This window comes from Coffea eugenioides, chromosome 6 (genome assembly GCF_003713205.1).
Source record: "Coffea eugenioides isolate CCC68of chromosome 6, Ceug_1.0, whole genome shotgun sequence".
NCBI classification, from domain to species: Eukaryota; Viridiplantae; Streptophyta; class Magnoliopsida; order Gentianales; family Rubiaceae; genus Coffea; species Coffea eugenioides.
In genome coordinates, this window is record NC_040040.1 from 12,086,958 (window position 1) to 12,105,948 (window position 18,991).

The window sequence follows — 18,991 nt, forward strand, 5'->3', positions numbered from 1 at the left end:
AAAGTGTTACGGTCATTATTTCAAATAATACTCTATCCACACAGTTTGTACGAGCCATCCGGGCAAAGCATAGGATGGTCCTCCCCTTTCATACTTTATGCAGGACTTCAGCCCACTCATCAAAATTAAAAGCTAAAGAAGAGAATATGTTACAGCCAATCGTTAAAGTCTTCGGGCTAATTGGTATAGGGATTTGTTCTTTTGCTAAGCAAAACCGAATCCTACCTCGCAGCCAACGAAGTAATTTAAGTTAAAAAAAAAAAATTTCAAGTCAACCCTAGTAATGGCGTTGAAAAAAGAAATGAATAACAGCCGCCTCATCGCAACTTTTTTTTTTCTTTCTGCACAAACAAAAGAACTTGCAAATTTTCGTGTTTTCCCGTCACATCAGCTTGGACTTGTAAAGCAGTTTGTTTAGATTTTTCTCTCTTTTGGTTCGACAAATCCATCCTGCTTAATCAGTTCACAAATGCAGTTTATCTTGAGTAATCAAAATGTCTGCCTTTGTTTTTTTTTACCACTGCAATGTACCTCCAGAGTTGATTGAAGTTGTCCATCACCTGAAAATGAAATTGCTGATCCCATTATTATTTTTTAACATATAAACAACGAGGTCTGCAACAAATCTTATTTAATGACGGCTAAATTTTTAGTATTTAGGCATTAGATACGGAAATCCAAGCCCACCAATTACCGCGTGAGTTGTGAATTAATAACGTAATACTGCTTTCGTCATTCTAACCAAGTTTTCTAATGGTGGTTCAACCGATTAATAGAATTAATAATAAACTTGTGGGCCACCACCAGGACCCGGATGGAAGGTTCCTGTCCTGCGTCGTCCTGAAGCAATTGTTGCGTAATTACAGTTATTATTTTAAGCAATTGTTGCATATATATATGTATTCTTGATCTCACCGCTCAATTATACAACAACGAGAAGAAGTACAATAAAGAAAACAGTGGACAGGTTTTGATGGCTTGTGGGGCACAACAATTTCAGAATGATGTGCTGGAAAATTGCACTGCGTGATCCTTATTGTTTGTTTGTTGTGGTTGATGATCGCTTTGCTTTTACTTCAAGTGTCTCCAACCTCCATTGGTTGTAAAGATTTCGCTTCCTGTACATTGGGTCCCCTCCCCTCTTCCCTCTTCAGAATTGTTCCATCCATCCCTTGCTCTAAAGATTCCAGAGATCAAATGATGAACAACTGTACCCGCATTGTTTGAATTGCAATTGTTGAAGCACAGATCGACACCTGATTCATAACTAGTAGGTTAGCTGGCTCACATCGAAGAGTTAATTAGAAAAAATATGTAAATACAAGTGAATATAATAATTGTTAGTACGTGTATCCATACATACATGATAGATAGGTTGGATGCGATTTAAGTGTGAAAAACCCTTGATTTAAATTACATCCAGTAACCAATAGCGAGATCATTCAACAATGATGGTGATCATTCTAAATGATTGGAACAAACTAATCATATAATACCATCATATGATTGAAAAAAAAAAAAAATCTTATTTCATCGTCTGCTGACGAATTTCAATCTAATCGTGTAATACCAAGATGGGTTTGTAGCATCTCTCCATCTAAACTTAACACAAATATGCATTATTTATAATCACATGAATCAACCCAAGATTAACGCCAACATTTCGAATTTTTTATTGGCTAGATGTGATACATTTTGCTTGCTACAATAATTTTTTTACAAAAAATTCAGAAAAATGCAATCCAAACAAAGGCTCATCCAAACACTCGGCACCTGGCCTCTTTAATAAGTGCAGTCTTGGCGTGATAATCAAGCTTGACGTGCGTGAGAACTAAAGTCCAATGTGCTAGGTTTAAAATAAAAAGCAAAACATTTTTAACAAATTGAGAAAACCATTGGAAAGGGACCTCGCCTGATAAATTGTTTTTTTTTTTTTTTCTTTTCAAGTTATTACATGTCTTAGTATGAGATGAGCCAAATAAGTCTCCACGAGAATTATGAGATCATCCACTTTTTAACCAAGATAAGATAAATATTGCTACTACAAAGTTTGAAAAAGCAGAAAAAGCGAATGTACACAGGAGACAACATGGACAGCGGCCTCTCCTCAATTTGTCTCCTCCCAAAAAAGTATGACAAACAATCTAGTAATTTCCACATTTTGCACTATTGTTCTATCCTTGTGGTTCTGGAGAATATGCATGCAACCTTTTCTTCTTTTTTTTTTTCTTTCTTTTTTCTTTTCTTGTGTTTCTAGGATTTCTAGAAAAGGGCGAAAAACATGCTCTGTTGTGGGACGAGGAAATTCTACGCATCCATCATTTTCCTACTTTTAATGTCCTCCTCCTCCTCCTCATCGCTCTTCAGTCCCCCCTGATCGATGAAAACCTGAATGTATCCACAGAATGTGCGCCATCTGTGCCATCATGCAAACTGATTAACAACAACAACTTCTTCTTTTCAATTCAACATCATCATGATTTGAACGCATAGATACCAAAAAATTGGCACATTATATACGGACTTTTTTTTCCTGGTTTTTCTCCCTCACTTTGGCTAACCCAAAAGTTTCTAGCTAGATTACAAAAGAATTATAACAACACACGTACACCAATCTCTCCTCTTTTCTTTTCCTTGGCACATTATGGACATTCATTTTTAGCAAGAAAAGAAATGAAGAATATGGTTCCTTTCGTTTTCTTCAGGAGATACTAACCATTATTATTCTTCAGGACTGTGGCCGACGCTTATTGAAAGATTGCATGTGTAGTAAGTCGTTGAGGAGAAGCATCATATGCTTTGAGAGAAAATCTGATAGCAAAAAATGGAAGAAAAGACAACGTACAGTATTTAACAAACATGTAGAAAAATCTTTTCCCAAAAAAAAAAAAACCTTAGAAAATGGCTTATACCTACTTTTTAATGCTTTTTTTTTTCTTTTTATCGACATAGTGGAGATCTTTGCTGCGTTATGATAACTGATAAGACACGAGTCATTTCGTTTTAAGCTCGGAAGAGCACAAAAAGATGTACTAACATCTTCCATTGCAAGATGATGAGGAGAGGATCATTCCTCTATCTCCTAGTGCACAAAAGCAATCTGTCTAGGTAGGTGTACAAAAATTATCACAATATGTCACGGTATTCATTGACCAGTTTCGATGGAGTTTCTACTCACATCGAGTCCTCTCCCCCTCCCCCTAGAATAGGTTAACTTAGGTTATAGAAATTCTATCGTGTCGACAAAAAAAAAAGGGTAGATGTACAGTGATTAATAAAAACTGTTAACGTTTTGGAGGAAAAAAAAAGATTTAGAGAGCCAACAAGTCACAATGATGCTTTTTCTTTTCTTTTTTTTTGGGACAAAACTGAATTATCACCCCATATAAAACAAAAAAAAAGGATAATTAGCCTTGTTATTTTAAAAAAAAAAATCTGTAAAATTCTTTGAACCCCCAAAAAAAAAGGGTCATTAGAAAGAACAAAACTCTTTCCCGATGGATGAGAAATGGAGAAACAGGAGTACGTATTAGTAACTATTGATGCATTGCAGACCATGTTCATTATTTATTTACACATATCGAAGATGATGATAGAATTTAACTATATTGATTGATGCTCTAATAATGAGACGTCAACTAGCCTAAAAATATCCGTACCTTGCTAGCTAGCAGAGTATTAAAAAAATAGCAAATTTCCAGACGGATAAAAATGATACTCCACAAAATATTTATTACATTATCTTTGTACTCTTTTTTCACGAGGAGTATTTTTTTTTTTTGTTTTTGCATGAGTTGGAGATATATTTATTTGAAATTCTCTGGATATATATTTTATATTTAGACGGGCTCATAGAAACAAAATCTGTACATTATTGTACATAAAAATAACGGAAAAAAAGATCCACCCAAATTATATCTGTCAACTTTTTTCTGCTTTATTGCCTGGACCAAGTGTAACAGAACATTTAGATTCCGTTTACAGGCCTCGGCCTATGAAACTGTTGAACAACCCATTCCTGAAGATGGGCCCATCTTTAAAAATAACCCAAGGGACAAAAAAAAGGTTCTTCTGATACGAATTATCTCCTAGTCCCACCAAGATGATGATAAAAATAATTAGAGTGAATCTTCTACTCTAACTGACATATAATTGTTGTGAAGTTGATATCAAATTAGGAAATTTTCACTTGATACATTCTAACGTTCACAAGGAAATCGGGATATTTGTGTCCAAAATAGATTTCTTTGTCATGGCACTAAAGAAATGGGCTCATTTGCCTTGAGGAGAATATTCTCTAACTTTTAACTTGTTATATAGTGCACAGTATATCCTTTCTGCACACATGATACTGCGCTCCATAATTCAGCTGACAAGCATGTCGGATGCCCAATTTTACCTTTTTTTTTTTTTTTTTTGTTGCTGCAGAAGGAGAAGCCTAAAGAAGCTGCACAAGGAGTAGCATGTTTCCGGCTCGCCTAGATCAAAGAGGTGTTCTAACGCTTTCTTGGATTTTTTCATTATAGATGGGGTTCGAACTCCCGACCTACAGTCTAAAGAGAGATTTAATCCCTTTTTGGTGACCACTGAGCCAAAACTCGGTGGTTCCAATTTTACTTGCCTATATCAAGCGTAAACTCTGGTTGCAGAATTCATGGAAGCTTATTACACATTCCCACTGTCTTGGTAACAAACTGAGCTTCCCGTACTAGTACTATTAGCAAATTCATGTTGTTATACATATATTGTTGGTATATATATTTAGCTAAAGAAAAAGTTGCACAGGACATAAATATGTGAAATAACTAGCAACATCATAAACATGAAATCTAAGAAAATATTGAATAACGCATAAATTAGTTTTGCTGATGACAAAAAGAGTTTCAATTTCAAAAAAAAAAATTAATTCTTGGAAAATTGAAAATTTTGAAATGAGAGGGTATTATAATTTATACGAGGCCCAATTTCCATTTGGTTGGTTGGCTGGCTTTTAATGGGTTCACAAGAAAACAGGGCTGATCCTATTTCCAGGTGGGCGCGGAGTTCGGAAACGGAAATTGTATATTAATTCAATGAGCAAAAACTAGCCGTTGCACGGGTACTTTCCCAAAATTACAAACCAAAAACAAAGAACAAAAACCCCTTTCCGTAGATGTCTCAGGAGTTCTATCCCTTCCCATTTCTTTATCAGAAGCCCCTGAGATTGTTCGTCCAAGGCAATATACCCAGACCCACATGCCGTACTATTCTTGAACGCTATTTTATGAGATCTGGAGGCTTTTCTTTCTCTTTCCATTTTCAAGAACTTGGTGGGCTAACTCCAATTGTAAGTCAATTCATTAAAAAGGAAATTTCTTTCTTCTTTTTCTTGATCAGGATTTCATTTCCCGTTGTGGGTTTTTTTAAAATAGTTGATATTTCAGTCACTGCGTATTTTTTCTAATTTTGGTTTACTTGCTTACTGTCTTTAGTGTGTTTGAGGGTTTAGCGATTTTTATTTTGCAAAGAGATTTTCATGTTTCTTATTTTTTTGTTGCTTAATCTCTTTAAAAAATAATAAAACTGTAGTTTAAACTTTCTTGGTTCTTTCGTTTCTACATCCTTGAACAATTTTTTTGTTATTTTTCTTTAATAATGATTTTGGTATGAGCACTGCATATACATAATTTAGTGTTATGCTTACATTTCTGAGTAATTTTTTTGTGAGTCAATTGATTATTATAGTCTCCAACGTGCATTTTTCTGTTAATTAAGTAAGGGAATTTGTGAACAGAACGCTTGAATATGAGAATTGGGACCCCAATAACGACGCCATCTTCAAAGACCAGGAGGACTCCTTCATGTACGCCTGGCGGTGGTCCAAAAGCTCAGGAAGAGAAGATACTTGTGACTGTTAGGGTGAGGCCACTTAGTCCCAAAGAGCAAGCTGCATATGATCTTATTGCTTGGGAATTCAGTGATGAACATACGATCATTTCAAAGAATTTGACTCATGAGAGACCTACTGGGCCATATACTTTTGGTATGGAAACCGATGTGGATGAGATATGTTGATGATATATTTGTGCTTGAAGTTCTGGATATTAATGAATTTGCTGTTAAACTTATGGCAGATAAAGTGTTTGATCCGTCCTGTTCGAATCAGAAAGTTTACGAGGAAGGTGCTGGAGATGTTGCTCTCTCAGTTCTAAGTGGAATTAATGGTAATAGGGATTGTTAAGTTTAATTCAGTATCTTGAATGTTGTTGAATTGCTAGATTCCAGAGTCAACTTTCCATTGCCGATCTTCGGAAAAAGCACTTCATAGGTTAAAAAAAAATAATCTAAAATCGTCTTTGGACAATGCTGAGCATGTGTGCATATAAAGATATGTGCATTGATGTCTATAATGAAAAGGAGACGAAGGCTCGTACAAGATACTTTTGATTGCTAACTTTGGGTTGAGAGTTAGTGATGTTGTTGTTTAAGAACAAGATGCCCTTTGATAGGAAATTTAAAATCCAAAGACTATGAAGTTTTAACGTTTTAGATTTCACATTTAGAAGTCTTTTATGCTCCTCTTGATTCTCAGTCAATGAGGATCTGAAGATGATAATGAAAATCTCTCTCTCTCTCTCAGCTTAGACCTGGGAACTGAACTCTTACCATCCTGAACAAAGATAAGGAATCAACAGAAGGTAGAAAATGGAAATAGAAGAAAAAAAGGCAGGAACACTTTAAAAGTTAATGACAGCTGCAGACCTTAAAACACCAAGAAAATGACTTGATTCTGTTTTGTGTTTTCAGAGTTGATGCACCTGTTGAAGTCTTGCTATTTTAATTTTTCTGGAGCAAAACAATGTTGTCATAGTTTCATCTGTTGAAAGCTGTAGTTTTGCCCATGTTGTTATGCTTGGTTCTATAAGTTATGCATTTAATAAAATCTGGCTTTTATCTTGCAGCAACAATATTTGCATATGGGCAGACCAGTAGCGGGAAGACATTTACCATGAGGGGAATAACAGAAAATGCCATTAAGGACATTTACGAGCATATCAGCGTTGTAAGCTATTCTTCCTTCACCAAAATCTGAAGCAGCATTTTGTAATAATGCATGGTGTAGCTTTAGAAATTTTCCTGCAAAGCTTTTTGTTGAAGGTGAATTCCTATGTGGCATATTCTGACTAAATAGTTTATTTCACCCTCCAGACACCAGAAAGAGAGTTTGTGCTTAAGTTTTCTGCTCTTGAAATCTATAACGAGACTGTGGTAGATCTCCTAAACCGTGATTCTGGCTCCCTGAGGCTTTTAGACGATCCTGAGGTAAACAAGTTGTTTTTAGATAACAGAACTTGTTGAATTTGTTTTTTCCTTGATCTCATACATTCAATATTAATCTCTTAAAACAAGTTTAAATTGTTCCTTTTTTTTATTCCATCTAAACAGAAGGGCACTATTGTAGAGAAACAAATTGAGGAAGCTGTAAAGGATGCCCAACACTTGAGGCACTTAATTGCTATTTGTGAAGGTAGGAGATTCTGCTGTACTCATACTGAATAGCCTGTCATATGACTGGTGCTACATGTGTGGAAATACTCTTGCTTCTTTCCCTTGATGATCTTGACGCTCTTAACATGTCATTTTCTCCTTGATCACCAACATTGCTAGTAAGCACAAACTATTACTATGCCTGATCTGAATTCTGCATTGGCAAACTGTGTTCACTTGCAGCTCAGAGACAGGTAGGAGAAACTGCCTTGAATGATAAAAGCTCAAGATCACATCAGATAATCAAGCTGGTAAGGAGAATTTAGTAATTTGGGATGCTATTTTACCACTGTTATCTTGATTTTTCTATTGTTAACTTCTGAGTTGTCAGTTACATTCTCCAGTATTAGCATTGCTTCTACTTAGCAGAGACAGAAATGTCATCCTCTAAAACCCCCTTTCTGAATAAATAAATTTTGTAGTTGACTTCTCTTTACTAGTAAAGCAAGAGCATTCTTGCTTACCTGGTTTTCAGTGGAAGGATATACTTTTCTTCCATTAAAAACTCAATTTTGTAGTACCACTTCAATACTGGTGAAATCTCTTGAGAATTCATTTTTTTTTCTCTCGTGAATCTAGTGATGATCAGTATTCTTTCATATTTTAAAAGCCTCAGCCCTCTTTACAAATTCTTTTTAGATATTCACAATGTGGTTGGTTTGTACTAGTTCTTTCTAGTTCGAGACTTCCCTTTTTATTGGTTTGTGGGATTGCATGTTCTCAAACTAATCCATCAACCTCTCAAATTTTACATTATTTGTATTATACTGTTTCATGAGGTAGGATGTCTTTTTCTCGTGTGTGGCCTGTTAAATAAAGTTTGATTGAGTATCTGTCATGGTTGTGATGTCTAATCCAATACTCTTTCATATCCAGACAATTGAGAGTAGTCTTCGGGAAAGTACTGGATCCTTGAGATCTTTTTTAGCAAGTCTGGTATGCATCTCTTTCCCTTGATTCGGAACTTTCTTTGGGGTATATCGCTGCATATATCTCACTTCAAACTCTTTTTCCTTGCAGTATCTAGTTGATCTTGCTGGAAGTGAACGTGCTTCTCAAACAAATGCAGATGGTACAAGGTTCAAGGAAGGGAGCCATATTAATAGAAGCCTGCTGACTTTGACAACTGTAATTCGAAAGCTAAGGTAGCAGCTCAGGGATAGGAAATACTGGTAGTTTAGCCTTTTGATTTGAAAGTTCTCTGTATGATCTTGTTGGTTAGCTGATAGAGTTTTTCAAACATATCAAGCTATTTCTCTTGCTGATATGATGAGTATAGGCATTCTTTTATGCTGATTTTAGAATCACTAGAGCTAGATAAGTACAAAGGCAACAAATGAATATAATCTTCTATTTTGCTATATGCAGTGGTGGCAAGAGGATTGGTCACATCCCATACAGGGATTCAAAACTCACAAGAATATTACAGTCTTCAGTTGGGGGAAATGCACGAACAGCAATAATTTGTACGATGAGTCCTGCTCTGGGTCATGTGGAGCAATCACGGAATACACTCTCCTTTGCGACAAGTGCAAAAGAAGTTACAAATAATGCACATGTGAATCTGGTATGTTAGCAAAAAATTTTGGTTTAAATGATTCAGCACTGTGTTGCATATTATGACGTTGTTTGTTTGTCAAATATGGTCAAAAATTTGTAAAACTTCCACTAACTAAACAGAATTTCATAGTTTAACCAATTGCTTACAAGGGAAAATTTTTCAATTTTGACGAGGCAGTATTATCAAAATTGTCCCTACTTCTTGTGGAATCTAATTCTACTCCAGATGGAACCAGCTTGCACCTTGAATTTGAATAACTGATCACATGGATTTCACTGTGTATTTCCTATAATTTTTTCCAGCAGGATCTAACCATGCCAGCTCAAGTTTATTTTGATCAATGAAATGAAGTAGAAATAAGTAGGTTCTTCTATCTTCAAAAACTGAATTCTTATAACACGAACTGAAAGTGCAACTTCCAATGAAAATATTAAATAGATAAATGAACTTTCAGCTTTACCATGTTAGATATCTAATTTGAGTGGGAATATTTACCCTAAGGACTGAGTTTGACTTATTTACTTTATTAATTCGACTCTTGAGTTTGGTTTGACTGGCTGCAAAGGAAATGCAGATGGCCACACACTTATGAACATTATTACACTAGAAAACTTGGGGATGAATTAGTTCAGTTGACAAACTGAAATATCTTGAAATATCTAACCATGCCAGCTCAAGTTTATTTTGATCAATGAAATGAAGTAGAAATAAGTAGGTTCTTCTATCTTCAAAAACTGAATTCTTATAACACGAACTGAAAGTGCAACTTCCAATGAAAATATTAAATAGATAAATGAACTTTCAGCTTTACCATGTTAGATATCTAATTTGAGTGGGAATATTTACCCTAAGGACTGAGTTTGACTTATTTACTTTGTTAATTCGACTCTTGAGTTTGGTTTGATTGGCTGCAAAGGAAATGCAGATGGCCACACACTTATGAACTAATATATTACACTAGAAAACTTGGGGATGAATTAGTTCAGTTGACAAACTGAAATATCTTGAAAAGTCACAGGCTATTCTGGTATTATGCCTTCTGTATATCAATATCATTTCATGGATATTCTCTTTCATCTTTGCACTATTCTAGTACACTATTGGATACTCTCTTCTGTATATCAATACCTTTGCACTATTCTCTTTCATGGATATCAATATCCTTTCATGGATATTCTCATTCATCTTTGCACTATTCTAGTACACTATTGGAAAGTTGGGGACGATTAGTCCATTTTCTAAACTGAAATATCTTGAAAATTCACGGACCATTCTAGCATTATGCCTTCTGTAAATGAAGATTCTTTCATGCATACTCTCTTTATCTTGCTCAGTAGAAGGATTGTTTGCACTGCTGGGAAGCATGGCATATTTATTTGGTTCAAGCACAATGAGCCATCAATATGATAAAAGTCCTTAGTTTGAAATTTATTTCCACTTTTCTAGGTTGTTGCAGAAAAACAATTATTGAAGCATTTGAAGAAGGAGGTGGCAAGACTTGAAGCAGAGCTCCGAAGTCCTGAACCATGTGGCTCCTCGTCTTTAAGGTCCTTACTAATTGAGAAGGAAATAAAAATCCAGCAGGTAGACTACAAAGAGCTCTTTGGGTAGATGTTAATGCTAAGTGCACTAAACCAAGACACTTTCAGATGGTTTTTGGTCAAATTATTGTTTCACTTCTGTTTCTCAGATTGATTGCATGACACCCAATGTTAGTGGTGCATTTAGGAATGTGCTATATACATACACTTAAATGGCTTGAGATCACTACTAGGATTTAGAGCCTTGTAACATTTTTGGATTGACTGTTTGGCATGCATGACACAAAAACTTCGTTGCACCAAATTTTTTTATTTTCTAGCAGGTTCTGTTTGCTTGGCTCATAGTTATCACTTTATTCCAGAAAAAGGAGGAGGATAATCTTAGTTTTTATTGAATGCACAAGTTTTAATAGCAAAAGTTTTAAATGCAGATGGAGATAGAAATGAATGAGCTGAAACGCCAAAGGGACATTGCAGAATCCCAGCTTGAATTAGAAAGAAAAGCACACAAGGAGCCAAAGGGATCAAATCAGCACGGTCCATCTCGTCGTGTAGTTAAATGTCTTTCTTATACTTCTGAGAACGAGTCAGTTTCTGGAGGGCCTGTTCCAAAAATCCAGCCCAGGAAGTTAACTGGAAGGCAGTCACTGGTTAGACAGTCAGCTACTTCTTCATCCATGCTGGTGCATGAGATTCGGAAAATTGAGATAAGCCAGAGGCAGCTTGGTGAGGAAGCGAACCGTGCACTTGATTTACTTCACAAGGAGGTTGCTTCTCACAGAATTGGTAGTCAAGATGCTAATGAAGCTCTGGCAAAGCTGCTTGTAGAAATTAAGGAGATGCAGGCTATCGGTTTAGTTCCCGAAACTATTGAGATTAAAGACAAAGGTAGCTTGAAAGAAGAGATTGCCCGATTGAACTCTCAGGAGACTAATATTGCATCTCTAGAAGAAAAGCTTGAGAATGTTCAGAGATCCCTAGATAAATTAGTGATGTGTTTTCCAAGTGGAAAGGAGACTCCTGATTTGAGGACTTCAGCCAAAAAGAAAAAAGGTCTTCCATTTACACTGAGCAATTCACCTAACATGCCAAACATGATAAGATCTCCATGCTCACCTGTGGAACCAGGGATTGAAAATAGAGCCCCAGAGGCTAACAATCTTTCATCTGGTAGTGATGGCTTCTACCTTCGAGAGAGCACTCCTCGTAGAAATCACGAAGCTAACAATATCTCATCAGCAGAGACTGCTCCTGCACCAAAGCATTCGACCTCTGTTGGTGTGAAGAAAATGGAAAAGATGTTCAAGAAAGCGACTGAGGAGCACATCCGGAGTATACGAACTTATGTCACAGGGCTTAAAGAACGTGTTGCAAAGCTGCAATACCAGAAACAGCTTCTGGTTTGCCAGGTAAGATTTATTAACTTCAGGCTGTTCTTCTTCTCTTTTGGTTAAATGAGGTTCTTATTTATATGAACTTAAGAGTGGCGGAAAATGACTCAACTGGTATGAGAACATGTTGAACCATTCAACTTCCCATTTCTTGTTTATACATAAACATGGATATATTAGGATAAAGCTGGTAATGATAAAAGTACTTGAGTTTGAAATGGTCTGCCATGAAATTTTCTTGTATCATAATGTTGTATGAGCTTGAGAAAAAATCAAGCCTTTAATAGCTGCGGGCATGTGGTGTATTTTGTTTTTCAGTTGTTCTTTGAACAAAATGTTTGGTACCATTTTAATATCATTGCCCCTTGATAAAGGAAATCCACGGCAGCAGCATCTGCCATAAGTATTAGTATCTGAGCTTTGGAATCTGAATCATTTTTCTCCACTCCCAGTCTCTTTCTTTTGGGTATTGCATACTTCACTGAATGAGTTTCTTATCTTTCTATGGTCAATGTTTACCATATTTGGTATTAGGTGTTAGAGCTGGAGGCAAATGAAGCTGCATCTGATGGACCCGATAATATTGAAGAATCTACCATCGCATGGCAATCAATGTTGGAAGAACAAAGGAAGCAAATTGTCATGTTGTGGCATTTATGCCATGTGTCAATCATACATCGCACTCAATTTTATTTGCTGTTTAAAGGGGATCCTTCAGATCAGATATATATGGAAGTTGAACTTAGAAGGTTGACATGGTTGGAGCAGCATTTGGCAGATCTTGGTAATGCAAGTCCAGCACTTTTAGGTGATGATCCTGCAAGCTTTGTATCATCAAGGTATGTTAGAAGCGTTTCAGATTGACAACTATATACATGCGGGTATGCAAGTGGTGTAGTTTTATACCTTTTCTAGTTGATTTTTTCTTGTCTAAGTGCTCTATTACTTGCTTTGAAATGCAGCATCAAGGCGCTTAAGCAAGAGAGGGAATATCTAGCAAAGAGGGTGAGTACAAAGCTGACTCCAGAAGAAAGGGAAATGCTATACTTGAAATGGAACATCCCACCAGAAGGGAAAGGCAAAACAAAGAGGAGGCTGCAACTTGTAAATAAACTGTGGATGGACCCTCTGAATATGCAACATATAAAGGAAAGTGCTGAAATTGTTGCAAAACTCGTGGGGTTCTGCGAAAGTGGTGAGCATGTCTCCAAGGAGATGTTTGAGCTCAATTTTGTCTCCCCTTGTGACAAAAAGACTTGGATCGGTTGGAACTTGATATCCAATCTCTTGCACTTGTAATCACCAACCTGTTATTAGTGCTTCGAATTCCACTCAAGTTTCTGAGATCATAGCTCTGACCAACCGTTTGTATAGAATGTCTGTCTGTCTATCTGTCTGTATGGTCTTAACTCCAGCTTTTGTAGCGGTAACAGTTCAAAATAGATGAATGAAGAAAGCCCGTTTCCAGAACAGAAACGAGTGCTTGAAAAATCCTCAAGTGTCTGTTTTTTGTGGAATGATCATCACATAGTTGAGCCTTCAAGTGACTTTACTCCCAAGTACGGGATAGCTCCAGATGTTGTTTGGTCTCTGGACTAAAGAGTTCCTTGACAGCGCAAAGGCGTGAAGATGATGTGCTGCTTTGCCTGGTTAAACCAGTAAAAAAAACCATGACCTGAAAAGAGGCACATCTCCTTCCAAATGAGGGACAATAATCTCTACTGGAATAAAAAAGGGGGGAAGGAAAAAAAAAAAAATACATAAATATAGTTGTTCCCACCGGTAAAAATGTGAACTATAAGACATGGGTTAACCAATTAAGATTCAAAAACTCGTTTGAAGGTGTCATTTGCTCACAAACTTGCAAAGTGTATAATTACAAAATTAGAGATTCAATCGATTAATCAATTATTGATCATACAACTCACTAATAAAGGGTAAACCAAAACTAATCTTATCTATAATAATTTACTACTAATCTTTTTTCAGTACTGGAATATATTCAATATTCATCCTCCTTTTTTTTTGTTTGTTTTGTAGAGAAAAAGAAAGTAAAAAAAAAAAGAAGAAGAAGAAGAGAGACGCAGTATATATTGGAAAAAAGTGAAGGGCAAATGAGTCTTTTCAGCAAGTTAAATATGTCCCCAGTGTTGTGTTATCAGCAGCTGACCTAAAACCTCTTGAACGCTACCCGCAGTGCAAACTTCGGACGTAAGATTACCTGCTGAACTACGTCGTATTATACACCTCCTCCGACCGACCATCTTGATATTTCATGGGAAGAGAAATTAGCAGCGGCGGACAAAAATCCTCCTCTTCGTCGTCGGCGGGGATGTCGTACACGGTGGAGCAGCTCGTCGCCGTCAATCCTTACAACCCTGACATTCTCCCCGATCTCGAAAACTTCGTCAATGAGCAGGTTCTCCTTTTTTTCTTTTTGTTTTCTGATGATGATGAATAAGGGAAAAAAATTCTTATCTTTATTTAATCCAATAACTAAGGTTTATTTCGAATGTTGAAACTATAAAAACATGTATTTTTAGGTATCTTCCCAAACGTACAACTTGGATGCTAACCTCTGCCTTCTCCGCCTCTATCAGGTTAGCCTACCGCTGCAATTGGTTTTTAATATTTGATTTTTATATTGTAATAATGCTGAAGTGATTTTAGAATCATGAAAAATGAACTACTTTTAATGTTATTAAAAACGGTTTCTTTTTTGCGGATTTTGTAGTTTGAGCCGGAGCGAATGAGTACTCAGATTGTTGCTCGCATTTTGGTTAAGGTAAAAAAAAGTTAGAAAACTATTAATCTTTTGTTTTATTTCAAATTTGATAGTTTTGGTCAACTAATCATTTATCTAATATCGTTGAACTTTGTAATAATGAACAGGCACTTATGGCAATGCCTGCTCCTGATTTCAGCCTTTGTCTCTTCTTAATTCCTGAGCGAGTGGTACCTTTTGATAGACTTTATCTTTTTTTTTTTTTGGCACGTTCTTTTTCTTTTTGCAACTTTGTCGAGTTGGGAAAGAGAATGTGGAAGCTGTTGTAAACAATGTTAATGTTGGTTTCTTTTTATTCTTTGGGTTTATGAAAGTAGTCATTTTCTTATTGCTGTATGAAGGAATTGTGTTGATTGGAAGAAGGTCACCTGTCAAAAGTAATCGGGAAAAGTTGAAGCTTTACAATTATGAGAAAGTCTTCCAATTAAAATTTTATTTTCTGGTGTACTTTTGAGATTTTGTTGTTCCAGCTAAATATTTGGTTTACAAGTTACTTTCAAGTCGGTTCTAGTTCTTCCTTTTGTGAGATCTAGTGAGGGAAGTTTATCTGAGCTCGTTTGTTCCAGTTCTCTTTGCTGTCAATTTGCTCTGTAATCTTTTGTTTATTGTTGTATTATTCCATTGATACCTGGGTTGTCTACTTATCATGTGCAGCCAAGGCATTTCCCATCACGTACAGGGATTGTCCACTTATTCAAAGTTCTAGTTGAAACTTGTTTCAATCAGATGGTTCAGTGAACAATGAGAAAATCGACTAGTAAGAAACAAAAGAATTATATCAGTGTTAAGGCCCTTAAACATAAGAAGATGCTTCAATAATTGTAAACATAGGATGGTAGCATCTTATGTTGCTCCTCGTTTTGAAGTGGGACGGTTAGTCTTGATGATTGAAATGAGAAGCTTTTGCTTGTATCTCTGCGTGGTTGGATGGATGGTCCTGGGGTGTATGTTGGGGTTAAGTGGGAGGGAAGGGGTTTAGGCTGAGTGGCTCCGTGCAGATGAGTTTAATTGGGACTTTCTTGCTTGACAATGCAAACTAATTTGGCTTCTAGGTGGACAATTTCCACTTGAAACTGCTAGGTGCCAATTTTGTGGGGAGGTTAGAAAATCTCTATTACGTGATCTTGGCTTGGTATGCTAGTAGCTAAGATTGTTATATAAATCTCCTGTAGCTGGCAGGCTTTGAACACAGCCCTTTTATTTAGGAAATCGTGGCATACGCCTTTTGCAGCACATTTGTGGTCAAACTTTGTTGAAGAAATTAGTAATTGAATAAAATACTCGTCATAGGACTTATTTCAGGCTCTTTATGCAGGAGTCTAAACTATGCATGAGGTGGTTGCCGTTCTGGAAATAGACTATCTTTTTCTAAACAGTTTTATTTGATCATCAACTCAACTCATCTCATCTCATCTGAATTGGCAGCAAATGGAGGAACAGTTCAAGACGTTAATTGTGCTTTCGCACTATTTGGAGGTACACTTTTACCTCAGACCCTGGCATATATTTTTTATTAAACAGATTATAGATCAGAATTTTGATTCATATTCTGCTGCAGACTGCAAGATTCCGTCAGTTCTGGGATGAAGCTGCTAAGAGTCGGCATTTGTTAGAAGTTGTGCCAGGTATGTCATAATGTCTCTGTAAGTTGTAGCATGTAAGTCTATGGTTGGTGGTTTCATTTAATGAGTATGCAAAGCAGTACATGGTTACGAGTCTCAAACTGCTGGAATCATCTTAATAATCTGTCTTGCTGTTTTTCACATTCTGTATTCTGTTGCCTCTTCCCCAGCTTGCTTCTGGCTCTTATATTTTACTTCTGCAATGTAAGCTTTTGGTTGTCTGTATACTCCTGTTAATGAGGACGCAACTGCAGGTTTTGAACAAGCAATTCAAGCATATGCAATTCATGTCCTCTCCTTGACTTACCAAAAAGTTCCAAGATCTGTCCTTGCTGAGGTATGGTTCGCTTCTGAAAATTGCTTTATGAATTTTCCAGTTGTTCTTTTATTTCAGTAATGTGACTGCAGATTTTTGCAAGTTTTTCTTTGTAGATGTTACACCAAAAAGAATTACCTAGCTTATGGCATCTGGTGCTTAGATATTCCCTGATCCCTGTTAAAGTTTGTCTTGGATTCAAATTCCACCACATGCATTATTGCTTTTGCATCGGTGGTAGATTTGGTGTTTAATCTTGTGTTTTAAAACTTCACTTCTTGTTTCGCAATTCTGCTCTCTCTCTCTCTCTCTCTCTCTCTCTCTCTCTCATGCATATACATTTCATGCTTACACCATATGAAACGTTTTATTTGAGTTTAATCGTAAAATACGCGTCTGTACTTTTGCCCTGGTATCATACAGGCCATCAACATAGAAGGTCTGTCTTTGGACAAGTTTGTTGAGCACCATGCAGCAAACTCTGGTTGGGTTGTAGAGAAGGGCCATGGTAAGAGCCAACTCATTACACTTCCAAGCAATGAGTTCAGCCGTCCAGAGCTTAAGAAAAATACTGCAGATGGTGTACCATTCGAGCATGTCGCCCGTATCTTCCCCATTCTTGGCTAAGTATTACAGTTCAATGGGAAGGAAAATATCTCAAAAATGTTGTTTGTTCTAACGGAATTCTGGTGATTAAGATGAAATGAGTTGTAAAAACAGTTTTGCCCTATATTTTAGATGCTTGAATTCTTCTTTTGGAGAAATTTTTAGCTGTTGCTACATTTCGAACATTGGTTAATAATCTTTAGGGTCTCTTTTTTATATTAGGTTTGACATGTTTGCACTGATAGAATCGTATTAAAATCCAGGACGACATAGGCACGGCACCCCCATTACAGAATTATACTTTCTAATGTTCAATATATGCTTGCAAACAGAGAGAAATGCTAGTAGCTTATAACCTGATATTATCATGTTTGTATTAACTCTACTTAGATAAAGTTTTACAAGCACGCTTAATTATTTTAAACCAGGGTCTCTGAACGCATGTGCTTTGTTAATGGACTCCGGTGATTTAGCACTTGATAAAGGATAATTCCAACGGCCGTATGCGGCTGCCTCAGCGAAAAGTAGTTCAAATTGACCCAACACTGATCTAGTTTGACCGAGGGGAAAGATTTCGTACAGATGTTTCCGAAAGCATTTTAGAAACGCTACTACTTTACTAGGGTTTTTTTTTTTTTTTTAAGGAACTTTACTAGGGTTCAGCAACACGTGCAAAAAAGGAAAGAGGGCTTGTGCATTCTACATGGTAATAACCTCATTTTCGGACATAGCAAATTCTTTTCTTCCCTGTTTGCCCCTTGTGTTACGATTTAAAGATTTTGGTCAAGTTGACGATGCCTCAATTTTGTGAGCAAAACTCGATACTTTTCAATCAGAGCGAGCTCCAAGCATGGAACACCGTGACTGCGTTTGGTGGGTTTAAGGTTTAAACGATCTTGGGCCAATATATCAAAGCGGCAAGCACGTGTGCTCTTAGGCTAGCAAATGAAAAGGCATGTGCATAGGACTCTGCTTCCCAAGCAGGCTAACAATCAAAGCCAATATAAGCTAGCCACTGGTCCTGACCCATAGCATGTGATAAACAGATCATGCACCATCCATTGTATTGCAGAAGCCAAGCAAGTTGCTATTGGGAACGTAAGCACCTTTATAAAGGAGGTGAGGGTTGGATTGGTGGATCAGAGAAGAGAGATTGTAAGTAGAAAATCTTGAATTCAATCCCTATCACTCACCTAAAAATCTTGTCAAATTCTAATTTGCATATCTAAATCTTTTATAAAACTCTATCGAATAACCCTATTAACTGTAATGCTCATTACCAAATCCTCTTGCTTCGATTATGAATTTCAACTCTAATAACTAAACTCTCTCGTTTTAAGTTCGAAGAGAATTAATTTTTATCAAACTAAAATCAATACATTATGTTAAATCATCACACTATGTTAGAATTTTAAACTTAGATAGTCATAGAGAAATTGAACATGTTATGAAGGATAAATTTAATAATTTTCCAAAAGAAGATTTAAACAACTACCTCACAATTTCCCAACAAACAGTTTTACATAAAATATGGCAAATAACAATCTACAAGGCAAACATGCATGCCAACTAAATACAAACTAAACTCACAAATGTCTAATTTTTTCTTACCCACTGCCATCTTTATTGATAAAAGATTGAT

The 18,991-nt window shown here is 36.4% G+C and overlaps 2 protein-coding genes across 2 annotated transcripts; both read left to right on the top strand.

Moving 5' to 3' along the window:
* The first annotated feature begins 5,148 nt into the window (after window positions 1-5,148).
* Window positions 5,149-13,511, top strand: LOC113775164 (kinesin-like protein NACK2). The gene is made up of 14 exons (XM_027319923.1): window positions 5,149-5,326; window positions 5,774-6,022; window positions 6,114-6,203; window positions 6,942-7,042; window positions 7,189-7,302; window positions 7,426-7,507; window positions 7,711-7,778; window positions 8,404-8,463; window positions 8,548-8,672; window positions 8,896-9,094; window positions 10,535-10,672; window positions 11,061-12,038; window positions 12,555-12,859; window positions 12,983-13,511. The coding sequence occupies exons 2-14, from the start codon at window positions 5,785-5,787 to the stop codon at window positions 13,317-13,319; spliced, it is 2,835 nt and encodes a 944-aa protein (XP_027175724.1). The 5' UTR covers window positions 5,149-5,326; window positions 5,774-5,784; the 3' UTR covers window positions 13,320-13,511.
* Window positions 13,512-14,203: 692 nt separating this feature from the next.
* On the top strand, window positions 14,204-17,565 carry LOC113774712 (eukaryotic translation initiation factor 3 subunit K). Its single transcript, XM_027319314.1, has 8 exons — window positions 14,204-14,439; window positions 14,564-14,620; window positions 14,755-14,805; window positions 14,913-14,975; window positions 16,231-16,281; window positions 16,364-16,430; window positions 16,682-16,764; window positions 17,167-17,565. The coding sequence occupies exons 1-8, from the start codon at window positions 14,296-14,298 to the stop codon at window positions 17,368-17,370; spliced, it is 720 nt and encodes a 239-aa protein (XP_027175115.1). The 5' UTR covers window positions 14,204-14,295; the 3' UTR covers window positions 17,371-17,565.
* Window positions 17,566-18,991: the final 1,426 nt, after the last annotated feature.

What these genes read in the sequence shown, in the direction of transcription:
- LOC113774712 (XM_027319314.1), top strand. Translation starts at nt 14,296, where the DNA reads ATGGGAAGAGAAATTAGCAGCGGCGGACAAAAATCCTCCTCTTCGTCG. An exon ending in TCTTAATTCCTGAGCGAGTG is followed by an intron (nt 14,976 to 16,230) that starts GTACCTTTTGAT and finishes CTGAATTGGCAG; the next exon opens with CAAATGGAGGAACAGTTCAA. An exon ending in TGCTTTCGCACTATTTGGAG is followed by an intron (nt 16,282 to 16,363) that starts GTACACTTTTAC and finishes ATTCTGCTGCAG; the next exon opens with ACTGCAAGATTCCGTCAGTT.
- LOC113775164 (XM_027319923.1), top strand. Translation starts at nt 5,785, where the DNA reads ATGAGAATTGGGACCCCAATAACGACGCCATCTTCAAAGACCAGGAGG. An exon ending in GGCTTTTAGACGATCCTGAG is followed by an intron (nt 7,303 to 7,425) that starts GTAAACAAGTTG and finishes CCATCTAAACAG; the next exon opens with AAGGGCACTATTGTAGAGAA. An exon ending in AACAGCTTCTGGTTTGCCAG is followed by an intron (nt 12,039 to 12,554) that starts GTAAGATTTATT and finishes ATTTGGTATTAG; the next exon opens with GTGTTAGAGCTGGAGGCAAA.